The following is a 19982-nucleotide window of genomic DNA, read 5'->3' as shown; positions in this document are numbered from 1 at the left end:
CGAGGGTCGGGTCTGGAGTGTAGATTGGTCGAGGTAGACGTGTCAGGGTCGGAGAGGTCTGGATGGTCAGTAATACTTGCTGAGGTCGTGTTGGAGAGTAGCGGATCATAGGAGGTACTTAGCTGTGGTCTGGATGGAGAGAGGCGGATCGTAGTGGTAATTTGCCAAGGTCAGAATTGGAGAGGTGTGGATCACGGGGGAGATAGCCAGGGTCAGGATGGAGAGGTACTCCACGATGATCCACTGCATGAGATACTGGACCAATCCCCTTGAAATCCTGGAGTTCAAGATAGACTGAACCTCGTACTCTTGTTGGCCGTGTATGAGAACAGGAGCCGTAGACAAGGAGGGATTGGGCAAGCGAGCATCCCGCACAGCTGGTTTTAGCAGACACATATGAAAAACAGAGGGGATCTTCATAGAAGGAGGAAGGCGTTCCTGGTATACCACTGAGTTTACCTTTTCCAAGATGGAATATGGTCCGATGAACCTTGGTGCCAGTTTCAGTGTAGGGACCATGAGCCTGATATTCCTAGAAGACAATCACACCCTGTCTCCTGGTTTGAGCTCTTGGATCCTCCTTTGATGACGGTCTGCCTGTACCTTTTGTCTAGTAGTTGCCTTCTTGAGATTCTCCTGGATCTTTCTCCACAAATTTTGAAGACTGAGAATTATTTTTTATAACAGTATGATCCAAGAAGGATCAGAAAGGGTCCCAATTGTACACAGCACTCAATGCCGGAAAATAATGAACTGGACAGCAATGATCCTACAGGAAATTTACCTGTATAGGGAATTAATAACCCTAATAAAACCAATAAGTCCAAAAAAATAATAAAGTTTTATTAGTATGAATACTCATTAAAAACACACACATATATCATTCAAACCTTTTTTTTTAAAAAACGTTCAGAGGTGGCTAGTATAGTCAGTTATATCTCAGTGGACCATCTATATTGATAGGAGTTCTGCTGACTCTTTAACATCCATGTCAGTTATATCTTAATATTAAAACTGAAGCAGTGCTATGATCCTATAGAGAGATACAGGTGTAATAGACTGATCAGTATCAGACTATATTCATGCAGGCTTGTTTATATGATATACTCTGACACAGATATTTATCCCTGTAGTAGTGTCAGCAATGCAGTTGAAATTGCAGCTTGATCATGCTGGATCCTATATCGATGCGTAAATTCCTCCTTAGCTTAGTACATTCATGTGCCGCTGTTATTAATCCCTACAACAGTTGTAGTATAGTTTCAGGTCTAAGGAATAAAGTCGCTGGAATAACATAGATTGCATATTAGGCGTAAAACACGCCCTAAGGCGTGGAAGTAACAGAACAAAGCCAAGGTATAATGCGTGATCACGGCGGATCATGAGCAGAGTCTAAATCAAGACTCAATAGAAAATAAAAGCCTGTCTCTCGCGATGTAGGGGATCGCTGGATGTCGCCACCTCTGATGACGTCAGCTAGTGACGTCAATTCCCGACGACCGTTTCACGTAAAACTACGCATCTTCAGGGGAGGAGGAGTCTATTCCCTGGACTTATTGGTGAGTATTTAAGTGGTTGGTAATTAGAATGTCCCACCCCCCTTGACGTATGGGGGCTGGGTTATGTCCGTGATCCTACGGATACATAATAGTAGTAGCCTCCCGAAATAAAAATATTACATGACTGCGTCTCAAATGTTACCTATACGTTGTCTCCACAATAAAGATAATAAATTATCTAGGTGAGGACTGAGTTGTCTTATTGTGTATGTGGTGTCTTGAGTCTAGGGACATTCAATGTCCAAAAAAATACTTTGTTGTTAATTGGTCACTGTAGTGATGTGGTAAGTATTTGTCCTGGAACCCAATGCTGGATATACTAAATATCCGGTTGTTGTTAAGTCACTATAGCGGTATCGGTAAGTATTCGTCCTGGAACTAGGTTTAAGATGTGATGAAATACTGATGTTCCTGAGATATTAAGCTGCAACAACATAATTGTATGTGAAAAACAAGTGGATTATGCTATTACACTAAAGTAGTGCTATATGTGACATTTCCGACGATAGTGGGTAAAAAAAGGGGAGGGCTATTAGCCATTATTAAGGGTGGAAAATAATAGAAAAATAATGTGTATAGGGTGTAGGAATGAAAAAATTCTATATGATCTGCCCAAAATGGTCAATACAGATCTAAAGTGTTATTTACACTATATACCTGGATCCCCATGTGTTCTTAAATATTCTCAGTGAAAAATAATTAAACAATAAATTTAAAGGGTGAAAGTGTAGAAAAAGTGGTTAATTAGTAATATATATATCTAGGTTCCTAGGAGTAGGTTATGATATGACCTATTGCTACGGTGACAAAGTTTATAAAAAGGAAGAGTAAATAAATCCTTCATTGAGTCCTAGGGGGGAGAGGGTTTGTAGCTGGTATATCCAGCGACATTATTTTTGTAGCAGTTTCTTGTCCCACTCTCCCCCTCTAGGATCTCTGGGAATAGATTCAATCCCACAGAAGCGCATCACATTAGAATCACCTTTGTGGTATTGTAAAATATGTCTTGCCACTGGGGTGTCTGTGGCGTTTCGTACACTACCAACATGTTCCAAGACTCTTGTTTTCAATGGTCTGTGGGTTTTTCCCACATACATTAGACCACATACACATGTCATAAGATAAATAGTACCACATGTAAGACAGTTAATAAAGTCCTTGATTTTATAGGTAACCGTGTGAGTAGTGTTGGCGAATGTTTTCTGTCATCTTCTGCTGGTACCACAGAAGTGGGTGTAAAAATGGGTATAAGTGATGAGTGGAACCCATAATTAATGAAAAAGGGCGACTCCATTGTTGATTCATTACTCAAGTTGTAATGCGCGAACTCGGCCCAGGGCAGAAGATCTGATCAGTCGTCCTGAGTGTCTGAAACAAAACACCAGATGTATTGTTCGAGAAACTGGTTGGTGCGCTCAGTCTGGCCATTGGTTTGGGGATGATAACACGAAGAAAAATGTAGCTATTGCTAATCGCTGGCAGAAGGAGCGCCAGAACTTGGATATGAACTGTGATCCTCTATCGGAGACTACGGCCAATGGTACCCCATTGAGGCGAAAGATTTCTTTGATAAAGATGTCTGCCAATTTGGGAGAGTTGGGTAGACCTTTTAACGGAATAAAGTGAGACTGCCTGGAAAAGCGGTCTACCACAACTAAGATGGTATTCATTCCTTTAGATACCGGCAGTTCGACTTTGAAGTCCATGGACAAGTGTGTACAGTGGCGACCAACTTTATTCTAACTTGGCTAGCTCCGCAAATTTCAGATTATCCCGGTTATGTGCGGTTTTGTATCATTTTCGCCGGAGTGTATTGCGTTATTTTCGCAACTGTGATTTAAGCATTTTATTCCCGCTGTCTGCAATACTGCAATGCCGTGTAAAAACTCATGGGGGCGTTTGCGAGCTGTTGTCTTTGAAGCCGTCCCCTGGCGAGATGTGTTTGCAGCAGAGAGAGATCCGCTGCTCTCTCTGTGCAAACATCGGCACATTAAAAATTATTTTAAATACATTTTTATTCATAGTGTAGATGTGCAGGGGGTCTCCGGAGCGGATACAGGCCCATTTATGAGGTGCCGGTATCCCTCTGCATTTAAAGGTCCTGATCACGTGACCGCGGAATGTAAACAAAGCAGAGGGATACCGGCACCCCATAAAGGGGCCTGTATCTCGGGAAGCAGGGGGTCCCCGAACCTAAAACCAAAGCGGTTCCGCTCCGGAGACCCTCTGCACATCTACAGTATGAATAAAACACCCATATCAATAAAAACTCGTTCCTTACCTTTGCGGCTATGTGCTATGGTAACGAAGCAGCATGAATGTATTTTTAATAATATTGTACAGTGAGCAGGGGTTCCCTGAGCCACAAATCAAAGCTCAAGGGACCCCCTGCTCCTGCACAATATTATTAAAATTCAGAAATGCTGCTTCATTACCATAGCTGATAGCCGCTAAGGGCCAAATACCCCCTTTATGAGGTGCCGGTATCCCTCTGCATGTAAGGTCCCGATCATGTGACCGCGGCATGTAAACCAAGCAGAGGGATACCGGCACCCCATAAAGGGGACTGTAGCTCGGGGAGCAGGGGGTCCCCGGACCTAAAACCAAAGCGGTTCCGCTCCGGAGACCCTCTGCACATCTACAGTATGAATAAAACACACACATCAATAAAGAATCATTCCTTATCTTTGCGGCTATGTGCTATGGTAACGAAGCAGCATGAATGTATTTTTAATAATATTGTACAGTGAGCAGGGGGTTCAATGAGCCACAAATCAAAGCTCAGGGGACCCCCTGCTCCTGCACAATATTATTAAAATACAGAAATGTTGCTTCATTACCTTAGCGGCTAAACGCTAAGGCAATGAAGGGGTTAACCAACCGTACCCGCTTTATTGTGGGTAGCGGGGGTGGGTGAAGGGGGTATTTGGCCCTTGTTCTGAGTTTAGGACTTGCGGGGGGGTTGCGGGTGCACTTAACCCTTTCACGACCGTAGCAGTTAATACCGCTACGGTCATGAAGGGGTTAACCCCTCCCGCTACCCCCCGCAAGCCCTAAACAACCACCGTTTGGGGCTAATACCCCCTTCACCCACCCCCGCTACCCACAATAAAAAAAATTCACACACAGCAGCCCCACAATAAATTAATTAAATCTAAATAAATAAATAAATACATGAATATAAATATATATATATATATATATATATATATATATATATATAACAACAACCCCTGTAACCCCTAACATAATACACTTACTGTATATGCACATCAATGATACTATAGGCATGAATGTATTTTTAATAATATTGTACAGTGAGCAGGGGGTTCCCTATATATATATATATATATTCATGTATTTATTTATTTATTTATATTTATTTATTTATTGTGGGGCTGCTGTGTGTGAATTTTTTTTATTGTGGGTAGCGGGGGTGGGTGAAGGGGGTATTAGCCCCAACGGTGGTTGTTTAGGGCTTGCGGGGGGTATCGGGAGGGGTTAACCCCTTTATGACCATAGCGGTATTAACTGCTACGGTCGTGAATGGGGTTAAGTGCACCCGCAACCCCCCCGCAAGTCCTAAACTCACACCAAGGGCCAAATACCCCCTTCACCCACCCTGGCTACCCACAATAAAGCGGGCACGGTGTGTTAACCCCTTCATTGCCTTAGCGGTTAGCTGCTAAGGTAATTAAGCAGCATTTCTGTATTTTAATAATATTGTGCAGGAGCAGGGGGTCCCTTGAGCTTTGATTTGTGGCTCAGGGAACCCCCTGCTCACTGTACAATATTATTAAAAATGCATTCATGCTGCTTCGTTACCATAGCACATAGCCGCAAAGGTAAGGAACGAATGTTTATTGATATGAGTGTTTTATTCATACTGTAGATGTGCAGAGGGTCTCCGGAGCGGAACCGCTTTGATTTTAGGTCCGGGGACCCCCTGCTTCCCGAGATACTGTCCCCTTTATGGGGTGCCGGTATCCCTCTGCTTTGTTTACATTCCGCAGTCACGTGATCAGAACCTTTAAATGCAGAGGGATACCGGCACCCCATAAGATGGCCTGTATCTTGGGAAGCAGGGGGTCCCCGGACCTGAAACCAATGCGGTTCAGCTCCGGAGACCACCTGCACATCTACACTATGAATAAAAATGTATTTTAAATAATTTTTAATGTGCCGATGTTTGCTCAGAGAGAGCAGCGGATCTCTCTCTGCTGCAAACACATCTCGCCCCCGCCTGCCTATAGTATCATTGATGTGCATATACAGTACTGTATGTGTACAGTATGTTAGGGGTTATAGGGGTTGTTGTTATATAGTATATATATATATATATATATATATTGTGACAGAAACCAGGGGATGGTAATAAATTCCGTATATAGGGCTCCCAGGATACTAGACAGTTTCTATCCTGTTTGGCCTGGGAGTGCAGCCTTATAATACATACACTCCATCCCACAGTTTGGCAAGCGCTGGAACTGAGGGATGAGAGATCCAGACCAGAGTTTGTCTGCTGCCTGATTTCTGTCACCTGTCATGCTAATTAGGAATCAGGTATGAAAGACTGATTTCCTGTTTGCTCGGGTCTCCCCACAAGAGCCAGGAGGCTGGAAGGCTGCTGAACTACAGAGGGGAGAAGCCTCTTCCCCAAACAGGTTCAATCTTTCTGTTCATTTGTGTAAGACTGCAAAAGTACCGTGTTTTGATGTTGGAAGTGGAAAAGCCACGTCCAACCCTGAGTCAGGGATATCTAAGTTAAGTTATTGCTCAGGTGAGCAGCTTTTGTTTTGATCTGTTTTCTGTTGTATGCACTGTGGCAGTCTCAGTGCCTGGGACTGAATAAACCAGGCATAGCCTGTTTAAAGGAACAGTACTGCACCGACACACTTTATTCGAGCAAATACCCGGTATGTACCTGGCAGATACCTGGAATGCGCCGCTCCTCACCTCTGACAAGCCCCGTTGCATTTGCCTTCCCAGCCTGGGTTCATGCCTGGCTGATGGGCGGCTGATCTGTTAAATGATAATGATTAGGATTTAATAGGCTGCAATGCTTCGCGTGTCTACCAGATGGCATAAATTCATGAATTGTAATGCAGTATATATATATGTACTGTGCAGTATTGCAGCAAACGGGAATAAAATGCTTCAATCCCTGCCGGAAAATAACTCAATGCACTCGGGCAGAAAACAGTCACAAACCTCAATACACCCGGGTATACCCGTATTCGTGGGACTAGCCGAGCTCGAATAAAGTGTGTCGCCAGTGTACGTGACGCCTCATCATTTAACCTACCCTAAAAGACCGTGTTCTAAACAGTCCCGGACAAACGACGGAGTCCCGGAGTAAGCCGTTTGTCACATATGGTGGAGAATGCGGGCAGAGCACTAGGGGGTCTGCGGGTTGAAGAACTTTGAAGGGAAAAAAAAAAAAAAAAAAAAATTTTTTTTCATCCTCTGCAAACAAGATGGAAGACGTGGTGGGTGCGCTGGTACGCAATGTCGCTGCCCAGAAAGACGCGAATGAAACCCAGCAACAGCTGTTAATAGCCCAGCAAGAAACTAATGCAAACCAGCAGCAGACGAATGCAGCCCAGCAACAGCTGCTAATAGCCCAGCAAGAGATTAATGCCAACCAGCAACAGGCGAATGCAAACCAGCAACAGGCGAATGCAAACCAGCAACAGACGAATGAAGCCCTGCAAAACGCGATTGCAAACCAGCAAGAGACAAACCGCTTGCTGAGAGAGGAGCAACAGCGGTTCGCTCAGGGCTTACAGCAGGAACTCGAGATCCTGAGGGGGACTATCAGTAACCTTCCACTGGCAGCGGCAGCCCCAGTTCCGAAAATGACCAGGGCAAGCCACTACCTTCAGAAGATGGGACCCTCGGATGATGTGGAAGCCTATCTTCTCACGTTTGAACGCACGGCACAGAGAGAGGGATGGCCAGAAGCTGAGTGGGCTGGTCTAATCGCACCCTTCCTAAGCGGCGAACCCCAGAAGGCTTACTTTGATCTAGAGCCAGCCGAAGCTAACGTCTATGCAAAATTGAAGTTCGAGATCCTCGCCCGCCTCGGCGTAACCACGGCTGTTTGCGCCCAAAGGTTTCACGCATGGTCCTTCACGATGGATAAAGCCACCCGAAGCCAGATGTATGACCTCATCCACCTCGCCCGGAAGTGGCTACAACCCGAGATCAACTCAGCCAGCCACATCGTGGAACGGTTGGTCATGGACCAGTTCTTGAGGAAACTTCCCTCTGCCTTACGCCGTTGGGTCAGTCGGAGTGACCCCCACAATGCGGATGAGCTTGTGGCCCTCGTAGAAAGGTACAATGCAGCAGAAGAGCACCCGCAACCCACAGTCGTGGAGCAACCCCACTACCCGAGGTTCCAGGACTCTTCCAGAGACGGTAAAAGGGTACCGGGGTTAAGGGGCGCTGAAGAGCGGCGACCACCTTCACGCAGCACCAGCAACAGTGGTTCGCACACTAAGGGCAATAGCCAACATGGGGAGCCGGGAAAAGGCTCTAAGTGGGACACAGACTATGTACCTAAATGTGTAAATTGTCATGAGAGGGGCCACACAGCAAAAATCTGCCCACTAAATGATGAGCCCATGCAATGCAACAGCGTGGAACCTTATTCGCTGTTGTCCCAATGTATGGGCCCTAGCCCAGAGGACCCCTTGAATAACCATCTGTGGGCATTTGTAAAGGTTAATGGTAAGAGGGTTCGGGCACTTCTTGACTCTGGGAGCATGGTCACACTAGTGTCCGAATACCTCTTGCCCATTAAGAAGAAACAGGGAAACAGTTCACAAAGAGTGGCAATTTGTTGTATACATGGGGATAATCATGAATATTCCACTGTTGATGGTTTTTTTGAAACAGAGTTTGGTTCTTTAGATTTCAAGGTGGGTATTGTACCCAAACTGGCACATGATGTGTTAATAGGGACCGACTTTCCCCATTTTCTAAAAATGTGGTCCCCCGCTCAGAATAGCGCCCAGAGTTCAATAGCGGACCATAACGAAGTATTAGAAGAAACAAATCCTTTCCCTTTTTCAGAAATGGAGGTTGACGAGGGCCCAAATAAGAAGGGGGAAAAGGAGGAGTGCTGTAAAATTCCCTTCCCCATCACTACTTTGGTAGGGAATACCCCAAATCAAGATGTTGAGCAGACACTTACCACCCCAGAACCGGATAAGACCCTCGCTGACCTAGAGGTCAGTCCTGGGAGTTTTAAGAAGGCCCAGTGGGAAGACCCCACATTAGCGGTAGCAAGGGGAAATATACGGGACAAGAATAGTACTCCTGGCCAACCAGATAGGTCACTTGCTTACCCCTACTTCGAGGTAGAGAACGACCTAGTATATCGGGTTGATAAAAGGAAATCAGTTACAACTAAACAATTGTTGGTACCACGGACATTCCGTAACGTAGTATTACACCTCGCACATAGTCATCCATTGGGGGGACACCTAGGGGTGGAAAAGACAAAAGAAAAGGTTCTCCGAAGCTTCTATTGGCCTGGGGTTCTGGCAGAAATTACAAACTATTGTTCCTCATGCCCAGAATGTCAGATCACCGCCCCGTTCAAGGCGTACCGCAGCCCATTGGTACCCCTTCCCATAATAGAGGTACCATTTGACCGGATTGCTATGGATCTAGTAGGACCCCTAATAAAGTCTGCTAGGGGACATCAGCATATATTGGTAATATTAGATTATGCCACCCGATATCCGGAGGCAGTTCCCCTACGTAGCACCTCTGCTAAAAACATAGCAAAAGAGTTAGTAGTTCTGTTTTCCCGGGTCGGGATTCCTAAAGAGATTCTATCTGACCAGGGAACACCATTTATGTCCCAAGTAACAAAAGAGCTATGTAAACTCCTAAAAATCAAGCATCTCAGAACCTCAGTCTATCATCCACAAACAGATGGTTTAGTGGAAAGGTTCAATAAAACCTTAAAGAGCATGTTACGGCGGGCGGTTGATAAAGATGGGAAAAACTGGGATTGTTTGTTACCGTACCTGTTATTTGCCATTAGGGAAGTTCCCCAATCATCCACAGGCTTCTCCCCGTTTGAACTATTGTATGGCCGACACCCAAGGGGCTTACTGGATATAGCCAAAGAGACTTGGGAACACGAGGTTACCCCTTACAGAAGTGTAATAGAGCATGTTGCCCAGATGCAGGACCGCATTGCTGCAGTCCTACCCATAGTGAGGGAACACATGGAGAAAGCTCAAGAAGCACAGAGGAATACGTATAATAAGGGTGCTAGGGTCAGAATTTTTTTTCCAGGTGATAGGGTACTAGTTCTGGTTCCCACCGTGGAAAGTAAATTCCTTGCTAAATGGCATGGGCCATATGAGGTCTTGGAAAGAGTGGGAGAAGTAAATTATAAGGTAAGACAGCCAGGTAGGAGGAAACCTGAGCAAATTTACCATATAAACCTACTCAAGCCCTGGAAAGATAGAGAAGTCTTGTTAACCCTAGTACCCCCAGGTCCGTCAGAGAATCAAGAAACTGACCCAGAGGTAAGCATAGCTGAAACCCTGTCTGTTCATCAGAAACGAGAGGTTCAGAATTTAGTGAAAAGAAACAAAGAAATCTTCTCTATACGGCCAGGTAGAACTAGCGTAATTGAACATGACCTAGTCTCTGAACCGGGGGTCCGAGTTAACCTTAAACCGTACCGAATCCCAGAGGCCAAAAGAAAGGCTATAAGTTTAGAGGTTAAAAAAATGCTAAAACTAGGTGTAATTGAGGAATCCCAAAGTGGGTGGAACAGCCCTATAGTCTTAGTCCCAAAGCCAGATGGTACAACAAGGTTTTGTAATGACTACCGGAAACTAAACGCGGTGTCAAAATTTGATACTTATCCTATGCCCAGGGTAGATGAACTTGTAGAGAGACTGGGCAAAGCCCGATATCTCACAACCCTAGACCTAACAAAAGGGTACTGGCAGGTTCCCCTCACAGAAAGGGCAAAAGAAAAGACAGCCTTCTCAACCCCAGACGGCCTCTTTCAGTATAAGGTGTTGCCTTTTGGCTTACATGGAGCTCCCGCCACATTCCAAAGAATGATGGATAAAATTTTAAAACCACATGCTCGGTATGCTGCCGCCTACCTGGATGATGTGGTAATCCATAGTGAAGATTGGCAATCCCACCTTCCAAAGGTCCAAGCTGTGCTTGACGCAGTCCGGTCTGCTGGACTAACTGCTAACCCCGCTAAATGCACTATTGGTCTGGAGGAGGCCAAGTATCTGGGATATTCTATTGGCAGAGGTTTACTCAAACCCCAAACACTCAAAGTGGAGGCGATACAAAATTGGCCAAGACCAGTTACAAAAAAACAAGTAAGGACTTTTTTGGGGTTAATTGGGTACTATAGAAGGTTTATTCCCAATTTTGCAACTAAGGCAACCCCACTAACTGACCTCACAAAAGCAAGAGGACCGCTAATGGTAAAGTGGTCCCCCGAAACCGAACAGGCCTTTAGAAGCCTGAAAGAAGCTCTCTGTGCCCAACCAGTGTTGGTCACACCTGACTTCTCCAAAGAGTTCGTAGTCCAAACCGACGCATCTGAGGTTGGGCTGGGGGCGGTACTCTCCCAGGAGTCTCAAGGTGAGGAGCACCCCATCCTTTATTTAAGTAGGAAACTAAATCCCCAGGAGAAAAATTACTCCATAGTAGAGAAAGAGTGTCTCGCAATAAAGTGGGCTGTAGAGACGCTCAAATACTACCTGTTGGGGAGAAAATTCCGGTTGGTCACAGATCATGCACCCCTTACCTGGATGTGTCAAAACAGGGAAAAGAATGCTAGAGTGACCAGGTGGTTCCTAAGCCTACAACCCTTTAAATTTTCTGTGGAACACAGGTCAGGGCACAAACATGGCAATGCTGACGGGTTGTCAAGGATGCACTCCCTAATATCCATGGTCGCTCATCCCTCGAGGTCTGAGCTGGGGGGGAGGATATGTGACAGAAACCAGGGGATGGTAATAAATTCCGTATATAGGGCTCCCAGGATACTAGACAGTTTCTATCCTGTTTGGCCTGGGAGTGCAGCCTTATAATACATACACTCCATCCCACAGTTTGGCAAGCGCTGGAACTGAGGGATGAGAGATCCAGACCAGAGTTTGTCTGCTGCCTGATTTCTGTCACCTGTCATGCTAATTAGGAATCAGGTATGAAAGACTGATTTCCTGTTTGCTCGGGTCTCCCCACAAGAGCCAGGAGGCTGGAAGGCTGCTGAACTACAGAGGGGAGAAGCCTCTTCCCCAAACAGGTTCAATCTTTCTGTTCATTTGTGTAAGACTGCAAAAGTACCGTGTTTTGATGTTGGAAGTGGAAAAGCCACGTCCAACCCTGAGTCAGGGATATCTAAGTTAAGTTATTGCTCAGGTGAGCAGCTTTTGTTTTGATCTGTTTTCTGTTGTATGCACTGTGGCAGTCTCAGTGCCTGGGACTGAATAAACCAGGCATAGCCTGTTTAAAGGAACAGTACGAGACGCCTCATCATTTAACCTACCCTAAAAGACCGTGTTCTAAACAGTCCTGGACAAACGATGGAGTCCCGGAGTAAGCCGTTTGTCACAATATATATATATATATATATATATATATATACTGCATTACAATTCATGAATGTATGCCATCTGGTGGACACGCGAAGCATTGCAGCCTATTAAATCCTGAACCATTATCAATTAACACATCAACCGCGCGTCAGCCGGGCATGACCCGTGGCTGGGAAAGCAAAAGGAACGCGGCATTCTCCGGGTGAACAGCATCGCATTCCAGGAACAAGCCAGGGACAAACCGGTGATTTGTTAGAATAAAGTCTGCCGCAGCAGTACATGGACGGGCAGCGGTCGAAGGAGTCCTGATTGTTTATCCCAGGGAGTCTTATTTCGATCATGTCGAGCATGCAGCAATTTTTTGATGTCCTTTTGCATGCCGGGCCACCAAAAGGTCAGTTCCACAAGGTCGATGGTCCTTCTAGCACTTGGGTGACCTGAAGACTTCGAAGAGTGACCCCATCAAGGACCTTCTTCCGATGAGGTGGTGAGGTAAGCAATTGCCCATCAGGAACTATGAGACCCTCGGGAATGTGAGACTGCTCTTGTACAATGTCTATCAAAGCGTCAAAAGAGTTGGTGGAGAGAATATATTTGGACGGAAGATTGGGTTTCTGCTGATCCTCGGTTTTGTCATCCACCAGGAACTAATGGGAAAGAGCATCGGCTTTGATATTTTTGAACCCGGAAGAAAAGAGATAATAAAATTATAACGGGAAAAGAAAAGCGACCACCGGGCTTGATGGGCCCCTAAACGTCGAGTGCCCTCGATATAGAGCAAATTCTTGTGGTCGTTGAGAATAGTGATCGCTTTTCTGTGCCTTCAAACAGATTTCTCCATTACTCCAGGGCTAGCGTGATTGCTAGGAGTTCCCGGTTACCCACGTCATAATTTTGTTTCGCTGGGAGAATTGTTTTTTTAGAAAAAGGCACAGGGGTGGAGTCTGCCTTGAGGTTTCTTTCTATGGAAAAGAATAGCACAGGCCTCGATGTCTGACGCATCTACCTCCAAGGTGAACGGTAGCTTGGGGTCTGGATGTATGAGGATAGGTGCAGAACTGAAGGCGGGTTTCAAGTGATAAAAAGCTTGGATAGCTGCCGGCGACCATGAAGAAGGATCCGCATCTTTCTTAGTTAAAGCTGTGATTGGAGCTACCACAGAGAAAACATTTTGAATTTACCTGCGGTAGTAGTTTGCAAACCCCAGGAAATGTTGCACGGCTTTTAGGGTAGTGGGACGAGGCCAATCCAGAACCGCCTTTACTTTTGCAGGATCCATGGTGAGCTCTGTGTTGGAAATGATGTATCCTACGAACGCTGTGGAGGATTGATGGAACTGGCATTTTTCCAGCTTGGCAAAACAAAGGTTTTCACTTTGGAGTAGAAGTACTTGTTTGACATTGTTGACATGCTCCTGTGAGGATTTAGAAAAGATCATTATATCATCCAGATAAATGACGACTAATTGATTGAGCAGATCTCGGAAGATTTCATTAATTAAGTCCTGGAAGACAGCAGGAAGCATTACAGAGACCGAAGGGCATGGTGAGATATTCATAGTGGCCATCATGGATATTGAAAGCCGTTTTCCATTCGTCACCTTGACGGATCCTTACCAGATTGTAGGTCCCATGGAGGTCCAGTTTAGTGAAGATGTTGGCTCCTTGGAGGCGATCAAAAAGTTCAGCAATCAGTGGTAAGGGGTAACGGTTTTTGATGGTGATCTTGTTAAGACCTCTGTAATCAATACATGGACGTAGTGACCCGTCCTTTATCTTCACAAAAAAGAAGCCTGCGCCAGGTGGAGAAGAATATTTTCAAATAAAACCCCTTTGTAAATTTTCATGGATATACTCCTTCATAGCTTTCATCTCAGGAAGGGAAAGTGGGTAAGAATTTCCCCTGGGAGGTACAGAACCAGGCAGCAAGTCAATATGACAATCGAAAGGATGATGATAAGACCTCAGATCTGGTTTTATCAAAAATGTTGCGAAATTCGGCGTAGACCTCGGGCAATTTTACCTCCTCTTCTTTAGGGGCAGTAACCCCAGCAATACTTTTGATGGGCACAGCCCGGTTCTTGGAACAAAAGGGGCTCCACAGGACCGATTCCTTGTCAGACCAATCGATGCATGGATTGTGAAGTTGCAGCCATGGGAGGCCAAAAATCACGTCCACCGAAGGGGTGTGAATGGCATCCAGCAGGATCTCTTCCGTGTTGTCCTCACCTATACGAAGATGAAAGAGAATGGTCTGTAAAGAAATATATGCTGGTTGCAGAGGTTGACCATATATGGCTTCTAACCCTACTGGGCATTTCTTGTGAACGAAAGGGATGTTATTCCTCTCGACGAAGCCTTGATCGCCAAAATTGCCTCCCGACCCGGAATCCAGAAAGGCCATCGCAGAAGTTTGGAAGTGCTCGCCAGTAAGCGTAACAGGAAGCAAGATCCTGGTTGGCAGCAGTTTTTCTGTGATAGGGGATGTAGAAAGAGTTCCCAATATGATTCCCCTGGACCTCATTGGGAGCTGGCGTTTCCTGACTTGTGTGGGCAAATGAGTATCTGATGTCCGGGATTGCCATAGTAGAGACAGAGAGCGGCATTGCGTCGATGCTGTTTCTCGCTGGAAGACAACTTGTTACCCCAAAGTTGCATAGGCTCTGGGATATCTGGCGGAAGGGGTTCAGCTGTACCGGCATTGGAAGAAGGAACCCTCGGAGTAAGCTGCCAATGATGGGATCTTTCAGTTTTCCTCTCTTGCAGACGTTGATCAACACAAATACATATGGCGATGAGTTCCTTGAGATCAGTGGGGCGTTCATGTGCAGCGAGCTCATCCTTTAAAATCCACGTAAGACCTTTCCAGAAGGTGGCTGCTAACGCCTTGTTATTCCATCTGGTCTTGGCGGCAATAGTGCGAAACTCCAAAGCGTATATGGCCACGGATCGACTTCCCTGAGAAATATGAAAAAGAGAGGAAGCGGCAGTTACATTGCGGCCAGGCATATCAAAGACTGTGGAATTCGCAGGTAAATTGTCATAGAAGCAATAGTTGCAGCAGAAGGCCGCAAAGGGACAGGACTAGGAGGAGGGGTTTGTACCAAGTCAGAAAGGGACATGATATTCTGGTGCAATAATTCCATGCCATGGTCATTTTGTCCAAACTATTTTTCAATTTTGGAAAACATGCTGGCGTGCTTGCTCAAGACTCGTCCACCCCAGCGGGGTCCATGTTTGTTGGGCTGAGCATACTGTAACGGAGTGCTCACCACAAACAAGGTGTGACTGGGAGGCCGAGGTGGGGATTGGATATAACACCAACCCACAGCCGTGTTGGCGCGTCTGGAGTGTAGATTGGTCGAGGTAGCCGGGTTGGGGTAGGAGAGGTCTGGATGGTCAGTAATACTTGCCAAGGTCGGTGTTGGAGAGTAGCGGATCGTAGGAGGTACAGTACCTAGCCGTGGTCTGGATTGAAGAGAGGCAAATCGTCGTGGTACTTTGCCGAGGTCATTATTGGAGAGGTGCGGATTGTTGAGGAGTTAGCCTGGGTCAGGATGGAGAGGTGCGGATGTTCGTAAGTAGCCAAAGTTAGGAGAACAGAAGAGCAGAGTCTAGAGGAAAAGCTATGGTCAGGAACAAGGATCGTTGAACAACAATACTGTGGAGGCAAGACAGCAGTGAACACTTCGATAGCAGGAAGGTTTATGCTCAGCCGATGAACTAGTGAAACGGCTGAGCATATAAGGCAAACAGGAACCAATGAGAACAAGGCAAGAAGAGGCACGTCCGGAACGCTTGCTGCGATTGGTGCAGGAGACCGATGTGGGAGGTTTTACAGGTGAAGGCTGGTGATGCGGTGCCTGCACGTAGAGCGGGCATCCCGCACGTACGTGACATTCTGATGACGCCCCCGTGCGGGCACAACCCGGAGGCGAGACCAGAGGGCTTGGTAAAAACGTCCGCGCATGATGCGCGTGATGCGCGTGCGCCCATAGTCTGCCGACTGATAAATGGCCCAGGTGACGCGCCGCAGGAGATTGGAGAAGCGGAGCACCCGATCACGGGCTGAGGTAAGGAGGGGGTGCGCTGAGGGTAGCGGGATTCACGGATACTTACACTCAGGAGTTTATTGCCTCAGATTTTGCTTTTAAGAACTCACCCAGCTATTGAAAAATATTCTAGCACTGTCTCAGATATTGCTTATACAGTATGTAAGTTTGGATGTTTCACACACAGAATAAATATATTTTCCTCTTTTTAAATCTCGGGAGCTACAATTTTTGTTGACAGACGTTTTACCAATATTTCTGCATCACAAGGAAGATATGAATGCTGCAAGGAAGTGCCGGTGTGTTGATAAGTTGTCATGGTGCCTTCTTTATCATTCTAGTAGATATGTTTTCAACAAAAAGGTACTAGGTATATGTCTCATTAACAATTCAATTGTAGTAATTCAGACTCTTCAAAATATATTTACTAGGTGGTGATATGCTATAAGACACCTTAATGTGTCTAACAGTTTTGGAAGTTTTTATTTTATTTTAATAACCTGGGCTTTAGACATGTCTTATATACTATATTACGCAACAGGAGCTGCACTAAGCAAGGCACTAGTATTGTTCACACAGGTTTATCACACATGGTATATTTATCATCAATTAATGACAACGTCCCTTGGGTTTAAGAAGAAAATGAAATAAATATAAGATGAATAGTATTTTAAAAAAATGATAGGTTTATAACAGTTTATAACATTGTTTAGTAGAGAGGAGCTTGGATAGATAATTCAGTATTCTATGCATAAATATATACATACATAAATATTCTGTCACTTAACTGTTGCTTTTATTTGCTAACAGTATTTTAAGAATGCTGTATTTCTATGGTTTAGTATAATAGACTCACTAAACCAAATACAGCCAACACATCTTCATGCAATGCACTGTCATTTCAAAATGTGTTAGAAAAAAAGAACTACCGTAGAAACACATACCTGCAATGAACCCACCGTTGCACCATTCATATAGCTCCAAAATACCAGCTTACATTTAGGCCCAGTGAGAGAAATGACAGGTGTCAATATGTAAGTTGTATGACCAAACTCTCCATTAGAACTATCTGCATACAAGTACCAGCCTTCTTCTGTAGACCTGGATAGAAATAAATGGTGTCATTAGTGATGCTCTATATTTATTAACATGCAGTAACAGGTTTCCTTATCTTCTTATTCGGCATTTTTAATGTTTTTACATGGATGCCAGATCAAATCGTAAGGGGAAAAAAACATGTTTTTCTGCCTAGCAATTGATTATGTATTAAATGCTTTTAAAAGAAATGAAATAGTGCTGACTATGTTGAGGTTTTCTGTTCTTGTGCTTTACTTGGAGCTTGTTGGGAAAGACCTATTTTCCCCAGATGTTAAACATGTATTGACTACAATTGATTTACAAATCTTTTTCATTAAGGGAGATACTGTAAATTAATGAAGAGTTGTTCAAATTGGCTGAAATCATTATAGACCAGTCATCCACCAAATAACATGCCAGAATACCCACAAAATATTTGATATTCATTAGATGTATTATCTAGTAATTAGGGAAATGAAACCAAATTATTTCTTGAAATGTCGAACTCTGACAATCTACTGACTAAGGTAATTATTTAGAAAGCTGAGCTAGCTGTAGCATGCACCCATTTAAGAAAAGAGAAACATGTACCCTCTGTTTCAGAAAAGATAAAACAAAACTTAAAAAAAAAAACATTATGGCACTCTGTTGGAATATTTTCAGTTAAATGGAAGGCAGTGTAGCTCCTCCAGGAGTTCAATATTCTAAACAGGAGGCAACATGGGAAAAACATGCCAAAGCTGTAAAAGAAGACAATTTGTGATACAAATGGTGTATTTTGCAGCAAAGAGAAGCATTTTTTTTTTATCCCGAGTCTCTTTGTGTCACTGTTTCATGGCACTGTACTTTGCTCCATTTTTTGCTTTATTGGAATTTTTGCTTCGTTCCAATTCTTCTGCAAGTCCTTTAAATGTTAGTCATCCTGTTTGCTGCACCTAACCTTACCGTGCACCAACCTATTTAATTGTAGGTCCAAGAGTGCTCACCACCCTACATTTCTATCTATCTAATCTGTCCAGGTGAAAAGTGAAAAACTTTAGCAGGACTTGCCTTTTTTGTTCTCTTATCATGGGGGAGAAGGAAGGGCCAATTTAATTGAATAATGTAGAGTGGTATCTCCTGGCTACTATTCTACCCAATGGGCTGGCAGTAAACCCTGGTATACACAGGCTTGTCAGTAGTTGGTATGGGGTTTTCCCCTTCACCTTTGGTACTGCACTTGAGTGACAGAGGAACATCCTGTTGTAGCTGCGACAATGGGGTGTCCGCCTTCTGGCTGTACTTAAGGGCAGGACCGCCCTAAATTTGGAGGTTGTTTCTTCCCCCTGAGGAAGACAGGTCACACGTCTGGGAGCCTGAGATTGGGGCCTACCCATGTGCTCTTCCCTGCGGGGAGGACTGGGTGTGATCATACCTCTGCCTCCGCTAGGGAGGTGGGGAAGAGCTAGGATGGCTGTGGTGCCCTTGGCCTGTAGTGGCGGTCCAGGGACCATCTCCAGTGATAGCTGCAAGTAAAGAGACTGTAATCGGCAGAAGACTGATGAGTAGCTGTGTATTACTGCATAGACTGTAGTAATAAACCGTTCCTGTTTGCAATATACCTCTGGCCTGGTGTGTGATCTAACTAGGGGGGAGAGTACAAGTTCTACCGTGAAAGATCATCTCCATATATTCCTGGAGCCTACGGCAGATGGAGGCACTGCACTGCTAAGTATTATATGGGGTATGGACCCCAGAAGCCTGTTCCTGTGTCACAAAGTCATCGCGGACGACTCATCCCTCTTGTTACCAGCAGGTATGCACCACACACACCCTGTAATGGCCCTTATCTGCGATTGGGGGGGAGGGGAACACCGTTACCATAACTAGTGACATATATCTCCCAAAACACTCATCGATAAAACAGATGGAGAGATGCCTAGGAAATTAGGTGATTTGGATATGTTAATTTATATATGCAGTAGACTCCTTTTCTTCCCGGATTACAAAAACTTGGGGAAACTGCTCATTCTCGAAATGAAATGTTTGTTCATTTATTTTCAATGTGAAATTTTGTGGCCTTGGCAAAATATACAGGCTCTACAGTACATATCATTCAGCATAAGATAATCTAAGAGTTAGTACAGCACATCATTTTTACTTTATATAAAGATGTATTGACTTACTGTTTTCAGTGCTGCAATAATTTGTGGAAGCGTATTTCAGCATGTAGTTCCGAGGCACCCAAAACAGTAAGTAATACTACATCGTTAGGGGTGGGAATTCTACTACTACTTTTTTTTTTCTTCACTATGGAAGGTGTGAGCAAAGTATAACCTGCAAGATGGTTGCCTACAGCTCTCCAAAAGTGGTACATTTTGAGGGGGTGGCAGCAGGGAGGGCAGCAGGAGAAGAAGAGTAAGCGTGCAGTGGTGGGAGTAGAGGAGGAAGCGTGAGGCAGAGGTCGGTGCAGCAGAGCAAAGGACAAAATGTGTGGCGGAGGAGGAGGAGCTGGTACATAGTCATGAACTAATTTATGAATGTCATTATTAGGCCAGAAAATATTCAGCATTTTAAAAAACTGGCACACAAACAATTAGTTAGAAGTACAACTTAAAAATACATATAACCCTCCTTGCCCGGGTCCTAGGGAGAATATATTGAGTATCTATTTACAGGGTGTGCTCAGACTGTATTACCTTGTCAGGG

General features: G+C 44.8%; 1 protein-coding gene across 1 annotated transcript in view; it reads right to left on the bottom strand.

The window, feature by feature from the left end:
- The window catches only part of MALRD1 (MAM and LDL receptor class A domain containing 1), a 662703-nt gene that overhangs the window by 332095 nt on the left and 310626 nt on the right, over positions 1 to 19982 (bottom strand). The window contains exon 20 of the mRNA XM_075588643.1: positions 17162 to 17318. Coding sequence (XP_075444758.1) covers positions 17162 to 17318 — 157 coding nt within the window. The remainder of the gene's footprint in view (positions 1 to 17161; positions 17319 to 19982) is intronic.

The sequence above is a fragment of the Ascaphus truei genome, chromosome 2 (genome assembly GCF_040206685.1).
Source record: "Ascaphus truei isolate aAscTru1 chromosome 2, aAscTru1.hap1, whole genome shotgun sequence".
Classification (NCBI taxonomy): Eukaryota; Metazoa; Chordata; class Amphibia; order Anura; family Ascaphidae; genus Ascaphus; species Ascaphus truei.
Note: the sequence above shows the minus strand (reverse complement) of the source record. Positions and strands in the feature narration are given on the sequence as shown.